Raw genomic sequence first — 17139 nt, forward strand, 5'->3', positions numbered from 1 at the left:
ATGGCAAATATGGTAGTTAGATTAAGCGGCCTTTATAGTTATGTCACGCACGCAGCTCATCAAACCGCGCACTAATTGCATACGCACTCACTTTGTTCTCGAAGACAATGCAGGAGTGGTGCCCTCCGCAAACTGACAATTTATGACAGCAGGAGCGGCTAAATCTGCGAGCGAGTGACCTGGTACTCAGAAAATGTAACTGTCTAATCGGCCTATTGGTAGGGAAGCTCAGGGAGCTAAACTAGAGAGGTGGACATCCGTGCTATCATCGCCACTGCGACTACGACCGCTTCAACCTTAACGTCTGCTGCTACCATTGAATTAGCTAATGTGTCGCGGACATCGCGATAAACCTCTGAACAAAGGAGTCGGCAGGGGCCTACAAATGAGAGCTGTGGTAGAGTCGCCGACGAGGGCGAGCTAGGCGTAAGGGGAAAATAAGCGGCAGTCCTTATAATACCAGTAGCGGGAACAATCGAACGCTGAAACCTACCGCTATTCTCTCACCTGCTGACATAAGACTGTTCACATCAATAGAGCCACGTACACACGGGAATAGTAGCATGTCGTCCGTACATTCTACGAGTGACCACCTGAAGAGAAGTGCTGGGCACAAAGCACGAACGTCAATAGAACCCATTGGGTCGAATATAAACCGTAGCAGCCGGCGCCACGTCGATGTTTCCGCCATAGACCTGTGAGTGTTACCTCTCAAACTTATCGATGGTTGGACGTTAAGCGTAGGCTAATTAGCTGGCCGGCATAATTGGGTTGGTTTGCTACACGAAGGGTGGCTGACTACGAACACTGACGTTGACGTTCGAAATAAAGGGACAGACTGATATTGGCAATTATATTGTTGGTGATGCTCTTATCAGGGCACTACTAACTAGTTAGATTCGCCTGGCCCATCAGCCTGTTGCACTTCTTTTCAGAGGCAGCCACTAGATCGTATGAACTGACCGGATCCTGATGAAACAGGCGTTTTTCGGGACGCGCTTCCTTCTTATGAGCAAGTCGATGTTGCCTAACGTGACGGTGACCGCGATACGTTGACGATTACTAGCGCTATTATTATTATGGATCTGAGCGGTATCAAGATATCATTAATACTAAAGCCGCTAAGACTACTTTCAATAGAAGCGCATAAGCTAGCAGTAAGAGTACGCCCATGGGCAACTGGGGCGGCCGCGGCCAAACTGTTGACGCAGGTGACGTGTTACATTATAGGTCCTGCTGCAGCGTCCTGATGTTCTAGTATTCTCTCGTCCTCTCGGTTTCCTTTAAACATATAATTACGCTGGTGGCTTGATGAACGAAAACCACTCATCCTCTTCGTCGTTCGCTTGCCGTTGGTGACGACGCCTAGCGCACAACTGCTACCTCTGTTGCGAAGGAGGCCGCACGGAGGGAGATAACACCACGACCACGACGAACACCATCTCAACTACTACTACACGACTACTACAGTCGCTGCTTCTACAACAAGCGAACAAGCTGGGACCACGAACCCCGAAGCGGCGACTGGCACGACAAGTTCCAGTCCAGAGCGGCGCGAAGCAACAGGCTAGCCAAGGACTCGGAATTCGCCGGGGTGGAATCCGGGGTGGTCAGATCGCTTGGTGGGCAGGGGCAAGCGTCCCCTCTCCCAGCACGGTTCCCTTTCTCTCTCCTGACGGGTCTCTCACCCTCACCCTCCGAAAAAGGCCCTACCCAACCCTGCTCCTGCTGCAGCCTGCCGTCCTGCCGAGCCTCTTTGCCACTCGCCCTGCGAGCCTTTCAGTGTTCTTGTCCTGGCTTCTCTTCTCCCTCTCTGTAACTTTGCTGCTTTCCCTCTACGTCGAGCTCTAGCTAGCTGTTTCGTGGCTCCTCAAGCAGACGCAAGTCAAAGCAGGCAACGCACCTTTGCAGCCTACGAATTGCTTGCTACCTTGTTCAAGCCAGCAGCCTCCCACGTATCCACATTTAGCGCATCGTGTTTCGTCGGTTCGTACACCAGCAGCATCAGCCGCGCAGCCATCATTCCTCTTCCGAACGAAGCCCGCTGGCAATGGGCAACGGTCGACGCTGCCAAGCCCCACTAGCGGCAAGCAGGCAAGAAACGAAACAGGCGGGCGACTAGCCAGGCGAGGAGGAGTCGGCATTCTGCAGCCTGTGCTCCACAGCAGCAGCGGCAGAAAAAACGGCACGCAAGGCAAAAGAGCCGCTGGCTGCTACCTGTTCGCCTCGGCTGCCAGGCTGTGTCTACCTACCGCCGTACCTAGTTAGGTAGTTATCATAGGTATGCTACCCATTCACACAGAAAGATACACACTCACACGGAGAAAAAGCTTCTGCTGTTGTTGTTGGTGGCAATGCCGAGGCCGTGTCGAGCCGAAAGACTCACCGGCGTCCAACTGGCCAAGGTACACGAAGCAAGGCAACGATATGAAGGAACGAAGCAACGAGTGTACATCGTTGCTGGGCCATACACCGCCGCCAGCGGTACATCGTACACGACGCAGGTGTACAAGCCAAGTTAATGCTGGCGCTAATGCTTCAGTGGGCAGCTGCAGGCAGTAGCAGAAGTAGGAAACCGACAATAGGCGCCAGCAGCCGCCTGGAGGGAGGCAACTAGGCAAGCCCTCCTCGTTTGGCCGCGCACTGGCGTTACGGCTGCCGTTACAGTCGCTGTTGTTGCCATCGTCATCGGCGTCATCGCCGATGACGCATCGCAACAAACATTACCCACTCAGCCAGCCAGCTACTTCGCCCGCCGCGACGCACTCGCAGAGACCTCGGGCTGGTGGTACACGCAGTCGCTACGGCGGTTCACTCGTCGGCCGGCCGGCCCCGGCCGGCCGCATGCCCGCTCCCTCTCCCCATCCATCGGTGCAGCTGAGTCGCCCCACCTTATCCCATCCTCTGTCGGCCCGGGCTAGCCCAGCCCAGCCGACCCATACCCGTCGTGAATGACAGGGAACGACTTATCGAGTCCTGCTGTTGACGAGAGATGGCGGACAAAGGAGCTCCGAGCGGAGCGAAGCTAGCGGGGCGGCCGCGGCGAATCGAGGTACAGCTAAGAAAGGCGTATCGGGACGACAGCGAGTGTTAACCGTGTGAGCAAGATGGAGAGACAGTGAGAGAGCAGACAGACAGATATAGATAGAGAGAAAGGGGAAAAGGGAGAGGTGGTATCGAAGAGGGAGAAAGCGTACGAAGGTATCAGGGACCTAGAGCTTACCGCCTGCATCGAGAATCCTAGGGCTGTTGCAGATAACAAACAGCTTATCAACGAGGGCGAGGGCGGCGGACGATTTTAAGACGGAAGGAGGACGCGCCGGTGGCGACAGCGCCGCTGGGCCTGAAGGAACCCGAAGAAAGGAATCACTGGAAATCTATTTCTTTAAAAAGATTGAGTCCAAAGTAGTAACGCGAGCGGCCGACAACAACGAGGGCAACCGAAAGCTGGATAAAAGGAAGCCGAGGAGAAGAAGAAGAATGAAAAAGCAAAAGAAATGTCCGACGAAATGTCCGACCATGCGTCGTCGCCGACTTCGTCATCTGAATATAAATAAGTCAACAATCGAAATTTGATGTACGATCACAATCCAACCGTTCATCAGCCATTAACTTTTCTATATAGCTATAAGGCAACCTCTAAGATTATACAAAACTTTGCTTCAGCCCTATGTCCGTCCGCTGTGCCTGTAACACGGATGCATAAAATGCATCGACAGTTGAATATCATATCTTAGCCTGCCTAAGGCTAAGCAGTACGAGTGGCGTGAGCGGTCGTTCCGCGCGCACTCCGATCCAACGTGGTAGTCGGTGTGATAGCATAGAATGTCAAAACGAAATCTGGATGGACACCAAGCCGGCTTAGCAATAGCAGCAATAACGGCGCAATGCAAAAGCGGAAACACGACTGCGGCCTGGCTATAGATGTGAGGTTAGATAATTCAAATTAATGAACCGCCCGTTTGCATGGTATGTTAGTGGGTGGGCAGTGCGGGTCTGGATCGGAGTTCGACCGCGAGGACCCCATGGATCAACAAGTATCGACCACTGCTGGCCTGATCCGAGACAATATCTATGGCATCGTTTCCAACAGTAATGATGCTAATGCACACACCCGAAAAGACGCACACCTACGAACATAGACTAAAAAATCATACAGACAGTCACATATGTAAGTACGAGCTCGGACTATTCCCATGCCCCTTCAGTGGGCGGACATTCGCTTACTTTACCGGGCAACGGTCTAAAGCGGGCGGCTCATTTGATCACCAGTTTGGCCACACGACCACCTTAACTATAATACTTCGACTACCTTACAGGCCTCCACTGCCAGCTTGCATTGCCTGATACCAATCTGAACAGAGCATATTGTCGAAACGACACGCGCTCTTACTTCGACTATTTGTCGATTCGATCTGAAGACCCAATCAGAGAAGAGGCCCTTCCTACCTAAGTATGAAAGCTGCGATAACGAAACGCGCTAACTTCTTTTTCTTAATCTACAGAAGGCCACATTACGTACGAGAAATAGGCAAACGTACGTATAAAGATATATACATGTAATATATTCGTCGAGGACTCAATACTGCTTGCGGTATTATGCAACGCTACGGTGACGGCAACTGTACTACAAGCTGTAGCTGTCTCAATAGCGTAGATATAAGTCCACTTGTCTTGTGTTTCGCTAGTAACAATAATGTCGCACGAGCGTATGAGGGCACTGAACGAAATAATCATTTTCTACCTTAAAGAAAGTATTCCTATTTTTCAGCTAGAGTGGTTCAGGCGTGGGCAGACGAAGCTTCTTGATGCCCTGTTTCAAGAACGTGCCTCTGCCCGAGTCAAAGTGCGCATTGACACACTGAGTCAGGCACGTCACACCAGATGCTTCGGGGTTCCCGATCGAGAATGTTCCATGAGCGCCTATTATGACTTCATTGGTTCAGTTTGGCCTATCATACCCTGAGGGTATGGTTTGTCAAAGAAGGACCGACCATGTGTGAAGCTTACACGCGCACTAATGACACCAAGTAATGCACCTAAACAGAGCCGCTGTAACACTTACGTCTTAAACGCGTCTCATGCAGCATGATAGCACAAATCGCGGTGGCCAAATTTTTTATTTCATAGGGAACGTCATTCTGCAATACTATTGTTATTGTTATTATAGAAACTTCAATAGTCGTGCTTTCGATTTACGGCTGTAAGAAACTTTGAGTCTAATCAAGTTTTGCGCTTAGAAAAGCTTTGTTATTAGCAATGTGAAACAATAGTTTGTAAAGGCATTTACTAACAAACTGTTACAGCGTAGAGTTTCTGCAAAATGCTACGGTAAGAGATATGAATCACGTACCAGTAGTACCAAATAAACAGATCTTTTCTTTTTTTTGGGTAAGATTGTATGTCATCTTCTCACTTATACAGTCAATGCCACTAGCTAGACAACGATTACTTTTATTCGTTTATACTCAAGTATAGCGATTAGGTAACATACTAGGTATCTTATAAAATACACGTCTGGCATCTTTTGCCACAGGGCACGTTGCTATTATTGGCGGTAAATTCGCTGTCGAGCACGGCATTTTTGTGAAAAAGTACCGCAAAGTTACAAAGAAAAACTGCAAGTTCTATCGATTTGCTGGGGGGGCTAACTCTAAACCATCTCGGTCCCTGCACTTTGCTCACGTTTGCTGTCATCGTTAATATTTAACGTAATTTTTATATAAATTGGTGGAGCGAGCTCCCTTTCAAGAGAATTTGCTTTTTCATTGTGCCACCATCACGCCTGGGGCTAATTCAATGCCTCCAGGCTATTAGAGCCTCGGCATTATATTTTTAAAATGTACTCCGCCGACTAAATATACCCCTAAGCCTCAGTATTATGCACTCCCGCCGTTCTCGATTGAGCTTCGTCGTATTTTGACGATAGTCTGCCATATTTCACCCAAGCGGACAAGAACTACTACTTTAATTCACCAATACGTTATATATTTTATACGGTAATTACACTACTTATTAAGAGAGCATCATAACTATTAAAAATATATAATAACATGAACGACCTAACCACTTACGCGAATATATTTCTTGTTTTCGATAACTGGCAAAAGATAAACTGCAGAGAAATGTATATGAAGTTTCCTCCTGCTGTAGATTTTCAAAATCATTACCGTTCTAGTTTGTATACTGCTTGTGACGGTAAACTATTTACTCAAGAATCGAAATAAATGTTTTCGCCCATGTTGTGGCACATTCATATCTGGTGTCGACTGTTTTCTAACGGAGGCATCATCTTAAGCAGAGATCGTCGCCTGGCGTCAGGTCTAAAAGGCGGCGAAGGATCAGAAGGATGGAATTTATTTATCGAACTCATCTGTGTGAGAGACTTATCACCACGTTAGTGAGCAAGTGTCCTATACTATTAGGTACGAAATTTCGCCACCAAAGCCTCCCAAATGAGTGGTAAAACAGATTCTTGCAAAAAAATTCAGGTAATCGACACTGTCAAAGAAAAAGCTTTAACTAGTCTAATCTGAGATATCGTACCATACTATAATTCCTGGTAAATATGCATGATGCTCCTGTCTAACCTGTCCCATTACAGTTTCCCATAAGCGCGATTATTTACTCCAAGCAATATTTTTCGAAACGGTGCAATTTGTTCATATTTCTCTACGTACTATTCTCATAACAATGCAATATTGTCCTTGTACTCCTCCTATATTTTTGCACTTTTAATAGTATTTTAGAATGTTTATTAAAAAATCTTGGACCTTTCATTATATCAAATAAAATCAAAAAAAAAAATAATAGGAAATGACATTTTTGGGACACTTTGTGTGTATGTATATATAATAACAACATCTGCTTATTTTATCTACAATAGTATTTGCTGAGAAGTTTCAGAATAATCCCTCGCTTCTGTCACATCTGGCCACGTGACGGTGACAACAAAACAGGTTACTTAGAATCCTCTACACAACGCACGTAACGGTCACAGTGTCAACTGTGTTGGCAACCTTTTTGGTCGCGCACTCTAGTTTTTGCAAATAGCTTATCTGGTGGTTGCCTTATCAAATTAAGCTGATTATCAGGAAATTGAAATATTTTCATCGATCAAGTCTAGTTAGTATCGCAGTAATAATTGTTTGCACGCCTTTTTGTCAATGAGGTGCTATTCCTCATCTCAAGTTGCGTCACTTTCTCCGTTTTTAATCCGTCAATGTCTTTGTGGCAGCAAATCACAATGGCGGTACCAAGGTCGTGAAATAACTTCAAACCATTATGCATATGTGCCGCTCGGTTTCTACAGGTTGTCTTTGCGAGAATCCGAAAAAAAGGGTTTGTTCTTTACACGTTTTGCACAGGCCGTTCTAAGGACAGTAAAAGAATATTTCCGCCTATAAAAGGCTTTCCAATAACACCGGCTTATTATAGAACGATTGACTTCAAGTGTACCAGATGATTGCGAAGCAGTCCGCATTTTCGGTAGGTGACTTGGTTTGAACCTATCAGCAGCATCTTTAGGCAATCCTAGCAACCTTAGGTCTCCGGTATCTTAACCAACTTGGGAACCCCATGCAACACAAGCTGACTGAAAAAAGTAGATGAACGGTTTCAACCACCTTGATCGGTGGTAGGGTTAGCGTACTTTACGACAGATTGCTCGCTAGATCCGGACCGACAGAGAATGAAGTTTATGCAAGACATAGTGTTGATAGGTGTAGTGGCCCACAAAACCAGTTTTGTTTGGTTTAAGTGAACGATTCAAGTTACGGGTCGCAAAAAATACATCTTCCATTTTATTTTATTTTTAGCTTATTGTTCCTACACTATTTTAGCATATTCGTTGTCAATTTTTCGTCGTGTAAAACCATCCCATCGTATACATTCCTCCTGTGTAAACATGAACCCTGTTTAGATTTTCATATTTTAGGCGGTTAGATGACCCGAATCATTACTGGAACTATACCACAAAATTTGTAAAGAAAAAATATTATATAATATATATAAATAGTATTCTTTCTAATATCTTTTTGCGAATAACTGCTTACTTATTATTTTCGAAACAATTCCCTGACCTACACGTTACCGCCGACTAGAAGCCATTCGAGTTCGCTTCTTGTAGTGACTAGAAATTCTGCTGTCTTTATTCGTGCTACGAGTTATTGCCATATATGTCCTATGCCTAAAAATGCGAATGCTTTGAAACCGACCCGAGTGGTACGAGATGTTTCTCAAAGCCACTTTTGCTGCCATATCTTCAAATGCATTCCGCCGAAGGCAAGCGTAAAACCTCTCTTACCGGTTTGAATCTGTTGGGTTTTTGGAATAACCCAGTCGCACAAACTTCTTTTCTCTTCGTCTGCTGGGCCTAGTTGTTGAAGCTGGGCAAACCCTGCATGTACAGCAGCTTGAGAAGATGAAATGCTCCAGTTCTTTTGTCGTTCTACAAGCAATATACGAAATGCATCAGAGCCGTGGAGTCTTTGGTTTCAACTGTAGAGATTGAATCCCCGTGTAGCTTAGGGTTCAATATCTGAGCTACACGGGGCAAGCAGTATACAGCGGCTCAAACCCCTCGTTTCGTCTAGGTACTGACTAAGTATTTCGTATTCTGATAAAACACCTTTTAGCACCTTAAACCCGAGCTTAAGGGTGCTATCATCGTTTTTGGCTGTTATGTCATATTCTTTTTTTCATTCAAGCCAGACACACGCGTATGATTAGAATTACCCGTACACCTGACTGATTGACTAACGTTCGCGAACGGGAAGCGTAACCCACTTTTGAGCATATGCCGCCTTTAAAAGCATTTATCGCGAGTTGTTTTACCGAATTTCTCTAAAGGCTCACATAGGTACAGTCGTTAATTGACTCTCTGATTTGAATTAAAACAGAGGCCATGTCGGCGTCCATAGAAGAAGTGGAAGTGCGAATAAATTGTGTCCGATAGACATAACAGGTTTTTTTCTTTAGCTGTTGTAGGCAATACCAATTGAACGAACGTTTGTTATGTGCCGTTAGCGGAACAAGAATAGCAAGTGCCAAGCTTCATGAAAGCAGTAATCAGCATGTCTGTGGCTTATCTGCACCATCTGACTTAGCCCATACAGCCTTGCAACTTAATTTCAACACTTTTGCACATTTTAATTTATTTTCGGAATATATACATAAGCCTTACAGGTCCTAGAGTTGATGGTAAAGTCGAGTACCTTTTCGTACGACGCAAGAAACATAATGAATATTTATGTTCGTTATGTTTCTTGCCACGTGATCTGTGATCATCTGCTTTAATAAAATTGGGAATGAACCATATGTTTGTGAATGCCAAACGTGTATTTTTATGCACAATGTCGCGCGTTCTATGGGCCCTGTGCAACTGGATGGGCAACGAGTGGAAGGAAACGCGTATGTACGATATTATCATGCGTGTCTACCCGTATAAACACGAGCGGCCATTCTGAGTTAACGACACAGCGAGGCTTGGTCCTGACAGGTAAAGCGAACTTTAAGCTTCTTACGAATAATTTCAGCCCACATCATGGGACCAAACGGGTTTCGAAATGAACATTCCTCGGTTGCTGGGTTCGGGGCGACTGGCGAAAGAACATGTCACACTAGCAAGCTGAATATCCTGGAAACCAGCAAATCTTCCCTAGACACTTGTATTGTACTGCTTGTTGATAGCGTCCGTTTTGTCTAATACCATGCACACAGCACTTGAGGAATACACAATAACGAGTACATAAAAACAATCTGACATCATCGGTACATGTTATACGCGCACACTATATATATATATATATATGCGTCGGCGGTCTTAATTAGCGACTTCCTGTATCTGCCATCCGGAGTCTGAGTTTTAGCTGGCTAGGCACATCAAACGTTGTTTATCAATATTCGCATTTCCAAGTACATATGAAACGTGATGAGCCGGTCATATTGGATCCCATGAAACAAGTATCGTATGTAAATACATTACATCACTCACAAGAGCATGAATGATCTTTGTATATTATGGATGTTTGAATATACAGACTGAATAGTGTTCGACAGCTTCTAAATAGGCTTGCAGTTTAATTATGAAAACGTAGCTAGCATGATTCTTTGTAGTGCTAACTTGCTTTGCTATGTTAAAATGGGCCACTAATCCCACCAGAGGTGGTCCTAATAAGGGTTGAGAAAATAACTGTTCCAGTATTAGGGGAGGAAGGGGACCATAGCGGCAAGGAAATATAGGCAAACGAAAAATTTACTGAGATGGCTTGTTTTTGTGATTATCCCAATGGACATCATGTCCGTGGCTAACACGCGCTAGTCGCAGAGACTGGCGACACAAAACTTCAGAAAACACCGATCTGCCAGGACACCAGGCCATTAAATAGTTAATTGGAGCTGAACTTCTATATTAGCATAAGGATATATACTATCGCACAGGCTATACAAGACTAATCGTCTATCCACAGTACGGTGCATTGACCCACTATGAGTGCATATTAGGTAGGACGGATCTTGGGCATTACAAATTCCAAAAACGTGGAGTTATCTTGCGCAACTAAAAAATAAAAGTACATCTAATTCATTGTTAAAAATACAACCTTTTCTGGATCTAACCATTTTCTGTAACACTCGATAAATAATGGAATTGATTAAATACCGCTAATTTATTAGCGTTTATAATAACGAGAAATATAACCTCTTGTGCTCCCTATATGTGAAGCAACAATACTAACTAACACTCCAGCTGGCTTTTTCTCATGTACGCGCAGTGGTTCCCTAGTTTATCATTAAGAGATGAACCCCGTCCTGTGTATCACTAGACCATTAACAGGTCTGTAGTGACCTGTTAAACATAGTAATATTTCGCATTTTGAGCAGCTGGTGGGTAGAATATTACTGGGCCCGCGTTCGCTTGAAGAAGATCAAATTAATCATTTCAGGAAATGCTATCGAGCATCCACGTCTTCATGAGCATAAAGACACTGCAAGACCCGTATGCCCAGTAGTTTGGCAAAACAAAACTAATTTGTTCTTCCTTTATATAAAAATGGGCGCCTACAAACTTCAATTTCCATCTACACCTGACCTACGCTCGGCCTTCCGGGCCTTAGTTTGCCCTAGAAGTTTGGCGGGTACCCTGTCAGACATAGAAATCAACTGTCGTACTCACAAAAATTCCACATATGGGCTTTTTTGTATTTGTGGCATCGGATGTTCCACGTAACATGTCCCTAATAAAAAAAGTTTAATCGGCGTTTTGCAAGGTTGGAACCCAGTAATCCATATGACATAACAACAAAATACTTTTCACAGTGGCATATAAATTTCATATGAAAAAAATTATGTATACCACATCGATTTTTACAGTTTACAGAGAACCATGCTGGTGAAGTCATACTGGTCATACCAGGGTTATATATTTTAGATTAGATTGGTCAAAAAGTGAAGTCTTTTTTCAAGTTTTTATTTCCCTATTCACCGTTTGTTTCTCCCTACCACATACCACGAAAGCATTGAATCCCCTTAACAAACCACTTTATAATTTCGTTGTGTGGTTAGTAGAATCCTATCTGGAGGGCTGAGGCTGTAATGCATGAATAGCCTTAACACATTATCGACACCTACACTGCATAAGTTTATGACGAAGGTCGAGAAAGCTGACGAAGTTATACACGATATAGAGAACAACCACTAAATTGAAGAGACTGCTCGAAAGTGGTCTGTTAAATTACCTTGGATGGCAAGCAGTTTGTTAACGAAAAGACGGGCTGCGAATATTATACTGTCGTCAGAGATCTTGAGCCGATGGGATCTCATTGAAAGCGCCCCCTAATACGTGAGTAAAGAGCATAAGCAAACGACTTCCCATTGTTTTTAGCGTTTCGTTCAGAGTCAGGCAACACACGTTCATAGCAAGGCGTTGTTACGTGTGACCAAAATGGTGGCTCTGCATCAATATGGTACGGAAAAGATATGAGGTAGCTCCGAAAGATACGCCTAGGTCAGGTGCTCAGATATATCATTATATGGATATGGATAACGATTTACGTTTGATAGCGCTGAAACAGTATTATACACTAAGAAATGCCTGATAAAACAGAACGATTGACAGGAATCCGTATATGGCCTAATTGTATTGGCGAACGAGGCTATGCAATAAAGAAGGCCAGTGAGCAAACCAAAGTAATCCTTTTCCGCGTCAGGCCACGCGTGGCAAAAGTGGCAGGTGGCCTAATAAAAGCTAAAGGACGAAGTTTTTTTTCCGACGACAGAAAAATAAAATTCGTGACAATCCATTTCAAATAGAAAGGGTCTTAAAAATGAGCTGTATGAGCTCTTTAACACTAGACCTGACGATTCAGGCAAACCACAATAAGTTGGTTTGCCTGAATCGTCATCGTTTGGGAATGATAGTGGATATCTAATACAACTAAAATTCGACTGAAGAGCTGAAGAACTGGAACAATGTCTATGTCAGAGTCCGCAATCTCGACGAAAAACGATTTTATTTACGTAGGAAGCTAAAGATGATACTTCAACTGATTGATTCGTGCAAAAGACGTATTTATCTTTAAAACGCAACCTAGACATTCGTTCTGGCGTTGGAATCTACAAGTGATTAGAGTGTGATCTTAGTAAACCATCGTAGATATGTGGAAAATTATTCAATGTTGCAACCTTTCCATGGGAATAAACCACACTAAAACCTTTTTGCTACATCATTGGTTATTGTGACACTTAGATACTCTAAAAATTACGATATGAAATACTGCTTTCCTTGAAACTAAGAAGGAATCCTTTTTACATTACTGAACAGCATCAGAATATGCTAAGCGATCATTTTAGCACAAGCTAGCCTGTGGATAAAAACAGCCTCAACCCAAGCCCAGGTTTTAAAATAAACCTGTTAATCCACCTTTCTTAACACGTATGCCAAAAGGCTGAAATTCCCGAAAAATATATACTATAGCTATAGTACAATATCTACCCAGATGCAATGTAACTGTCGAGAATTTTTTTAAACATTAACCGTTGGCATCTCTTCAATGAAACAGGCGTTTGAAAATACTATCAGCTATCTTTTAAGGCAAATCCTGACGTTTCCTGGGGTCAACACGAAATTTGGGCTAAAACCATATAAATATTGAGTTAGGTTTTTGGTATTATTCGCCTTAATCAGACACATGTATATATATAAGCAGAAAATTATGAAAACTCCTATTATTTGCTGAACAGACATAAATTCTTCAAGTAATACTCGGTTTCATTTGACTTTGATCTCATTATAGATGCGAACAGAGTTTAGTAATACCCGTGACACTGACGGAGTAAATTCAAGCAATGGACTGTGCTGAATTACTCTGGCCAAAAGCGGCATACGTGTGTGGCTTAGGACCATCTAGACACTACTGGACCAGATATATATCTGTGAATATACGGCTATATTATCTAAGTTATTATAAAACTATCCGGCCCTAGATAATCATGTGAATATATGGCTATATTATCTGAGTTATTATAAAACTATCTGGCCCTAGATAATCATACGGCTTGAAATTCTGTCTCTAGAATATCTACAGTATAGTTACGCTAGAGTTCCCCTCTCTATACAATTTAATGCCGATTTCTCTCGGGACTCCCATAATGATAACTTTATTGCAAGTACATGACTGCATTCATTTGTATGTACCCTATGGGATTAGAACAGAAAGCTCTATGATTTCGAGTCTTCTGCGTTGTCCCTACGCCATCCCACTGAAGCAAATATACAGTGAGGTGTTCTTTATTATAGGTCTCCTATGTGGACTGGGACGTTCTTATACCAGCATATTTTTACCTACTTAATCCTCTTAAGGACTCGCAGCATAACGAATAACGTGTCCGACCACAAATTAGAGTATGGTTACCGTCTCCTAAGCCGTGATGCTTCCTATCCTCGTGATGCTACAACAGTAACATGTTTCCCAAAAACATTTAAGAACTGTTATGGTTTAAATTCAAAATTCGACGTTGACACATTTCTTTTCGCCTTTGAAAGTAGCCACCACGAAGCAGTAACGTAAAAATCGAATTACTTGTCTTCAATCGTGACGCCACAGTGGAGGCTGGAAGCGATGCAAGAGAAAAAAAAGGTTTAGCAGGTGCAGTCTCGATTTTTTTTATAATTTCGATTGGGCTATTACTAAATTACTTAATGCCTTGTTTAATTTATAACGATTTTATAAGAGCTGTGTAAGAGCAAGAGCCATACTAACCTTTAATTAAATACCTTACATATAAAACCTATGAACTACGAATATCTATTTTATTACCAGACCTTTTTCTGGCTTTAGCTTTACGCTAAATTGCATTTTATGTAAATTTAGATTAAATCTTAGTCATTATAAAAGCTACGATAGCATTTAGACCTAATTTCTAATCTTCATTAATAAGATAAAGTAAAGGTAACAATATAAAAAAAATTAATAAATCAAAAGAAAAAGTTTGCGAGGTTTGGCAATTTGTTGATATTTAAATTCAACCGCGCTCTTTTTGTCTTCCGATACCTTTTGCCATTGAGAACGTGCAGTCTATGTAAGACATACTGATAAGCTAATTCTTCTATGCAGCTGACATGAAGGTGAATTCTACGACCTTTTTTGTAGCTTGATCTTGCCGTGCCCCCATTTCTGACTGTTTGCTTTTTCCTTCATAAACAAAAATTCCCTCTCCAATGTTGTATCGTCTGCAACTGTATTTGTTTGTTTCTCAGTGTGCTCGAGAACGACTATTGCTTGTGGTGTTATACACAAGAAACATTGCCGGTGGAAAAATTGACAATTCATGTCAAAAAACTTTGCGTGAGGTAAAAGTACCCCAACCATTGAGCTCCTTCCAGATAAGTTGTGGTTTAGCCAAGGAAGTTATCATGGCAGGAGCTGTAACTCTGCCAAATTCCTGCGACAGTAGGAACGACGGTGCGAAGTTGCCAACAGTGCTCATTGTGTTGGGGATGGCCGGGAGCGGCAAAACGAGCTGGGTTCAACGGGTGACAGCTCATCTTTATGCCCAAAAGCGACGTCCGTACGTGATAAACCTTGACCCGGCTTGTCATGAGGTGCCGTATCCAGTCAATGTTGACATCCGGGACACTGTTAAATATAAAGAAGTGATGAAACAGTATAAACTCGGGCCCAACGGTGCAATTGTCACATCTCTGAATTTATTCTCGACAAGATTCGACCAGGTACTTCTGATGATTAAATCTGCATGGCTTTTACTTAGCAAACTGAAATGCACATTCATCAAACGTTATTTTATATACATATACATGCGCTTAGGTTGGCGCAGTCGCTACGCAAAGACGCATTAGTAAATGACCTAAAATGGATATGAAATTCGAACAAAACTACACACAGATCAAAGACTTACCCTTTTCTCCAACCGAATAAGGGCTCGAACGTTACTTGTGTCAGTGTTATACATTACCGATTACTTGTATTTTGTGCGCCATCCATTATCTATGTAGACTTGAGATTATTTGGTGCACTCTATAGAAACACGTTTTAAAAAACTTTTCCAATGAAATGTAACATACTTAGTGAATAAATACACAAAACGACTCATACAACGGCTTGATTATTATTCGCATACGCAGGTCATCGAGCTATTGCAGAAACGTTCATCAGAGCATGACATCGTCCTTGTTGATACGCCAGGACAGATCGAGGTCTTCACATGGAGCGCTTCGGGAGATATCATTACGCGAGCCTTAGCTTCGGCTTTTCCCACCGTTCTGATATATGTCATGGATGTAGTCCGATCAACAAAGCCAGTGACTTTCATGTCGAACATGCTTTACGCTTGCTCCATTCTATATAAGACTCGGTTACCGTTCATTATTGCAATGAACAAGGTATGATATTCAACGAAATCCTAGGGCGTAATCTAGATAAGGAAATATTGTATCAGTGTTTTTGCTCAGGATAAGAGCTAATGGTTTAAATCTATCTTTGCGTTTTCGAGATCCAGATGCACATAAATATACGAACATGCTATATATATATATATATATATATTTTTTTTTTTTATTTTCAGGTCGATGTCGTCTCACATAGCTATGCTCAAGAATGGATGCGTGATGGTGAGGCGTTTGAAACGTCACTTCGTCAAGAAACTTCATACATCTCTACATTGGCCTCATCACTTGGCCTTGTTCTCGATGAATTCTACAAAAATATTAAATCCGTCGGATGCTCGGCTGTGTCGGGATTTGGCTGTGATGAGTTCTTCCATGCGGTTGACGAAGCTCAAATTGAATATGAGACTGAATACAAACCTGAATATGACCGGATGATGAAGGAAGAGAACCAACGACTTGAGCAAGAGAAAAAGGATTTTCTGAACAAAATATCCTCTGGCGACTCAGTCCTGAGTAACGTAGATGCCATCCCGGAGAAGGAACCTGGTAGTGAGATACTAATTCGTCCGAGCTATGGCCTGGACCTTGAAGAACCCGATTCTGAAGAAGATATTGCCCACGAGCAGGAAGAAAGTAACGATGAGCAAAAAGAATATGAGTCGTTTAAGAGCTTTCTTGCTAAAGAGAAAAATAAAAGAACAAAAAGAATATGCAAAAACACACAATGAGTACGCTGTACTCGTTGTGCCATGCAATCTTCAAAGAAAGGGCTAATCTATAAGAAAATAGGAGAAACTGGCGTCTGTGATTCAATGGGCAAACGTGCTGTATATAGCAAATCTTGTGATCAACCTTATAAATAGTTCAATCAAGTTTTGATGGACAGTCTAAGAAAATTAAGCTTTGTGTCATTCAAAAAACGTTAGGTTCTTTGATATTAAACTAATTATTATATTGCTAACTATTATTGGGCATGATTTCTTATCACCGTTATACAGGAAGGCGGCAATACACTAAAAAGACACTGAAATAAAGCTCACTGAAATAGACCATAAATAGGCGGAAAGTCCGAAAGATATTTTACAATGTCATGAACATTATAGAATATTTTTCGTGTTAACGCTGTGCTCCCAACAGCAGGTTGAGTTGTATATTTTTTGTAAGAAGGCACTCACGTAATAAATCATTTCTCTAAGATATTTTTTGTGTCATATTGGTGCTATATTGGAAAATAT

General features: G+C 42.7%; 2 protein-coding genes across 12 annotated transcripts in view; one reads left to right on the plus strand and one right to left on the minus strand.

Moving 5' to 3' along the window:
• The window catches only part of LOC111245463 (uncharacterized), a 96486-nt gene extending 94786 nt beyond the window's left edge, over window positions 1-1700 (minus strand). For 2 of the 11 annotated variants that reach the window (XR_015320454.1, XR_015320455.1), the window contains exon 1: window positions 92-1700. Coding sequence is in view for 6 of the 11 variants with exons in the window: in XM_086979336.1 (XP_086835462.1) it covers window positions 508-691 (184 nt within the window). In the remaining 5 variants the exon portion in view is untranslated. The remainder of the gene's footprint in view (window positions 1-91) is intronic. The other 9 variants (XR_015320453.1, XR_015320452.1, XM_086979340.1 and 6 more) reach the window with 7 other exon arrangements.
• Window positions 1701-14755: 13055 nt separating this feature from the next.
• Window positions 14756-17103, plus strand: LOC111245652 (GPN-loop GTPase 1). The gene is made up of 3 exons (XM_022794267.2): window positions 14756-15229; window positions 15641-15898; window positions 16081-17103. Exons 1-3 carry the CDS (start codon window positions 14912-14914, stop codon window positions 16630-16632), a joined length of 1128 nt encoding a protein of 375 aa, XP_022650002.2. The 5' UTR covers window positions 14756-14911; the 3' UTR covers window positions 16633-17103.
• Window positions 17104-17139: the final 36 nt, after the last annotated feature.

Source organism: Varroa destructor, unplaced genomic scaffold (assembly GCF_002443255.2).
Source record: "Varroa destructor unplaced genomic scaffold, Vdes_3.0 BEIS01000002.1, whole genome shotgun sequence".
Lineage (NCBI taxonomy): Eukaryota > Metazoa > Arthropoda > Arachnida > Mesostigmata > Varroidae > Varroa > Varroa destructor.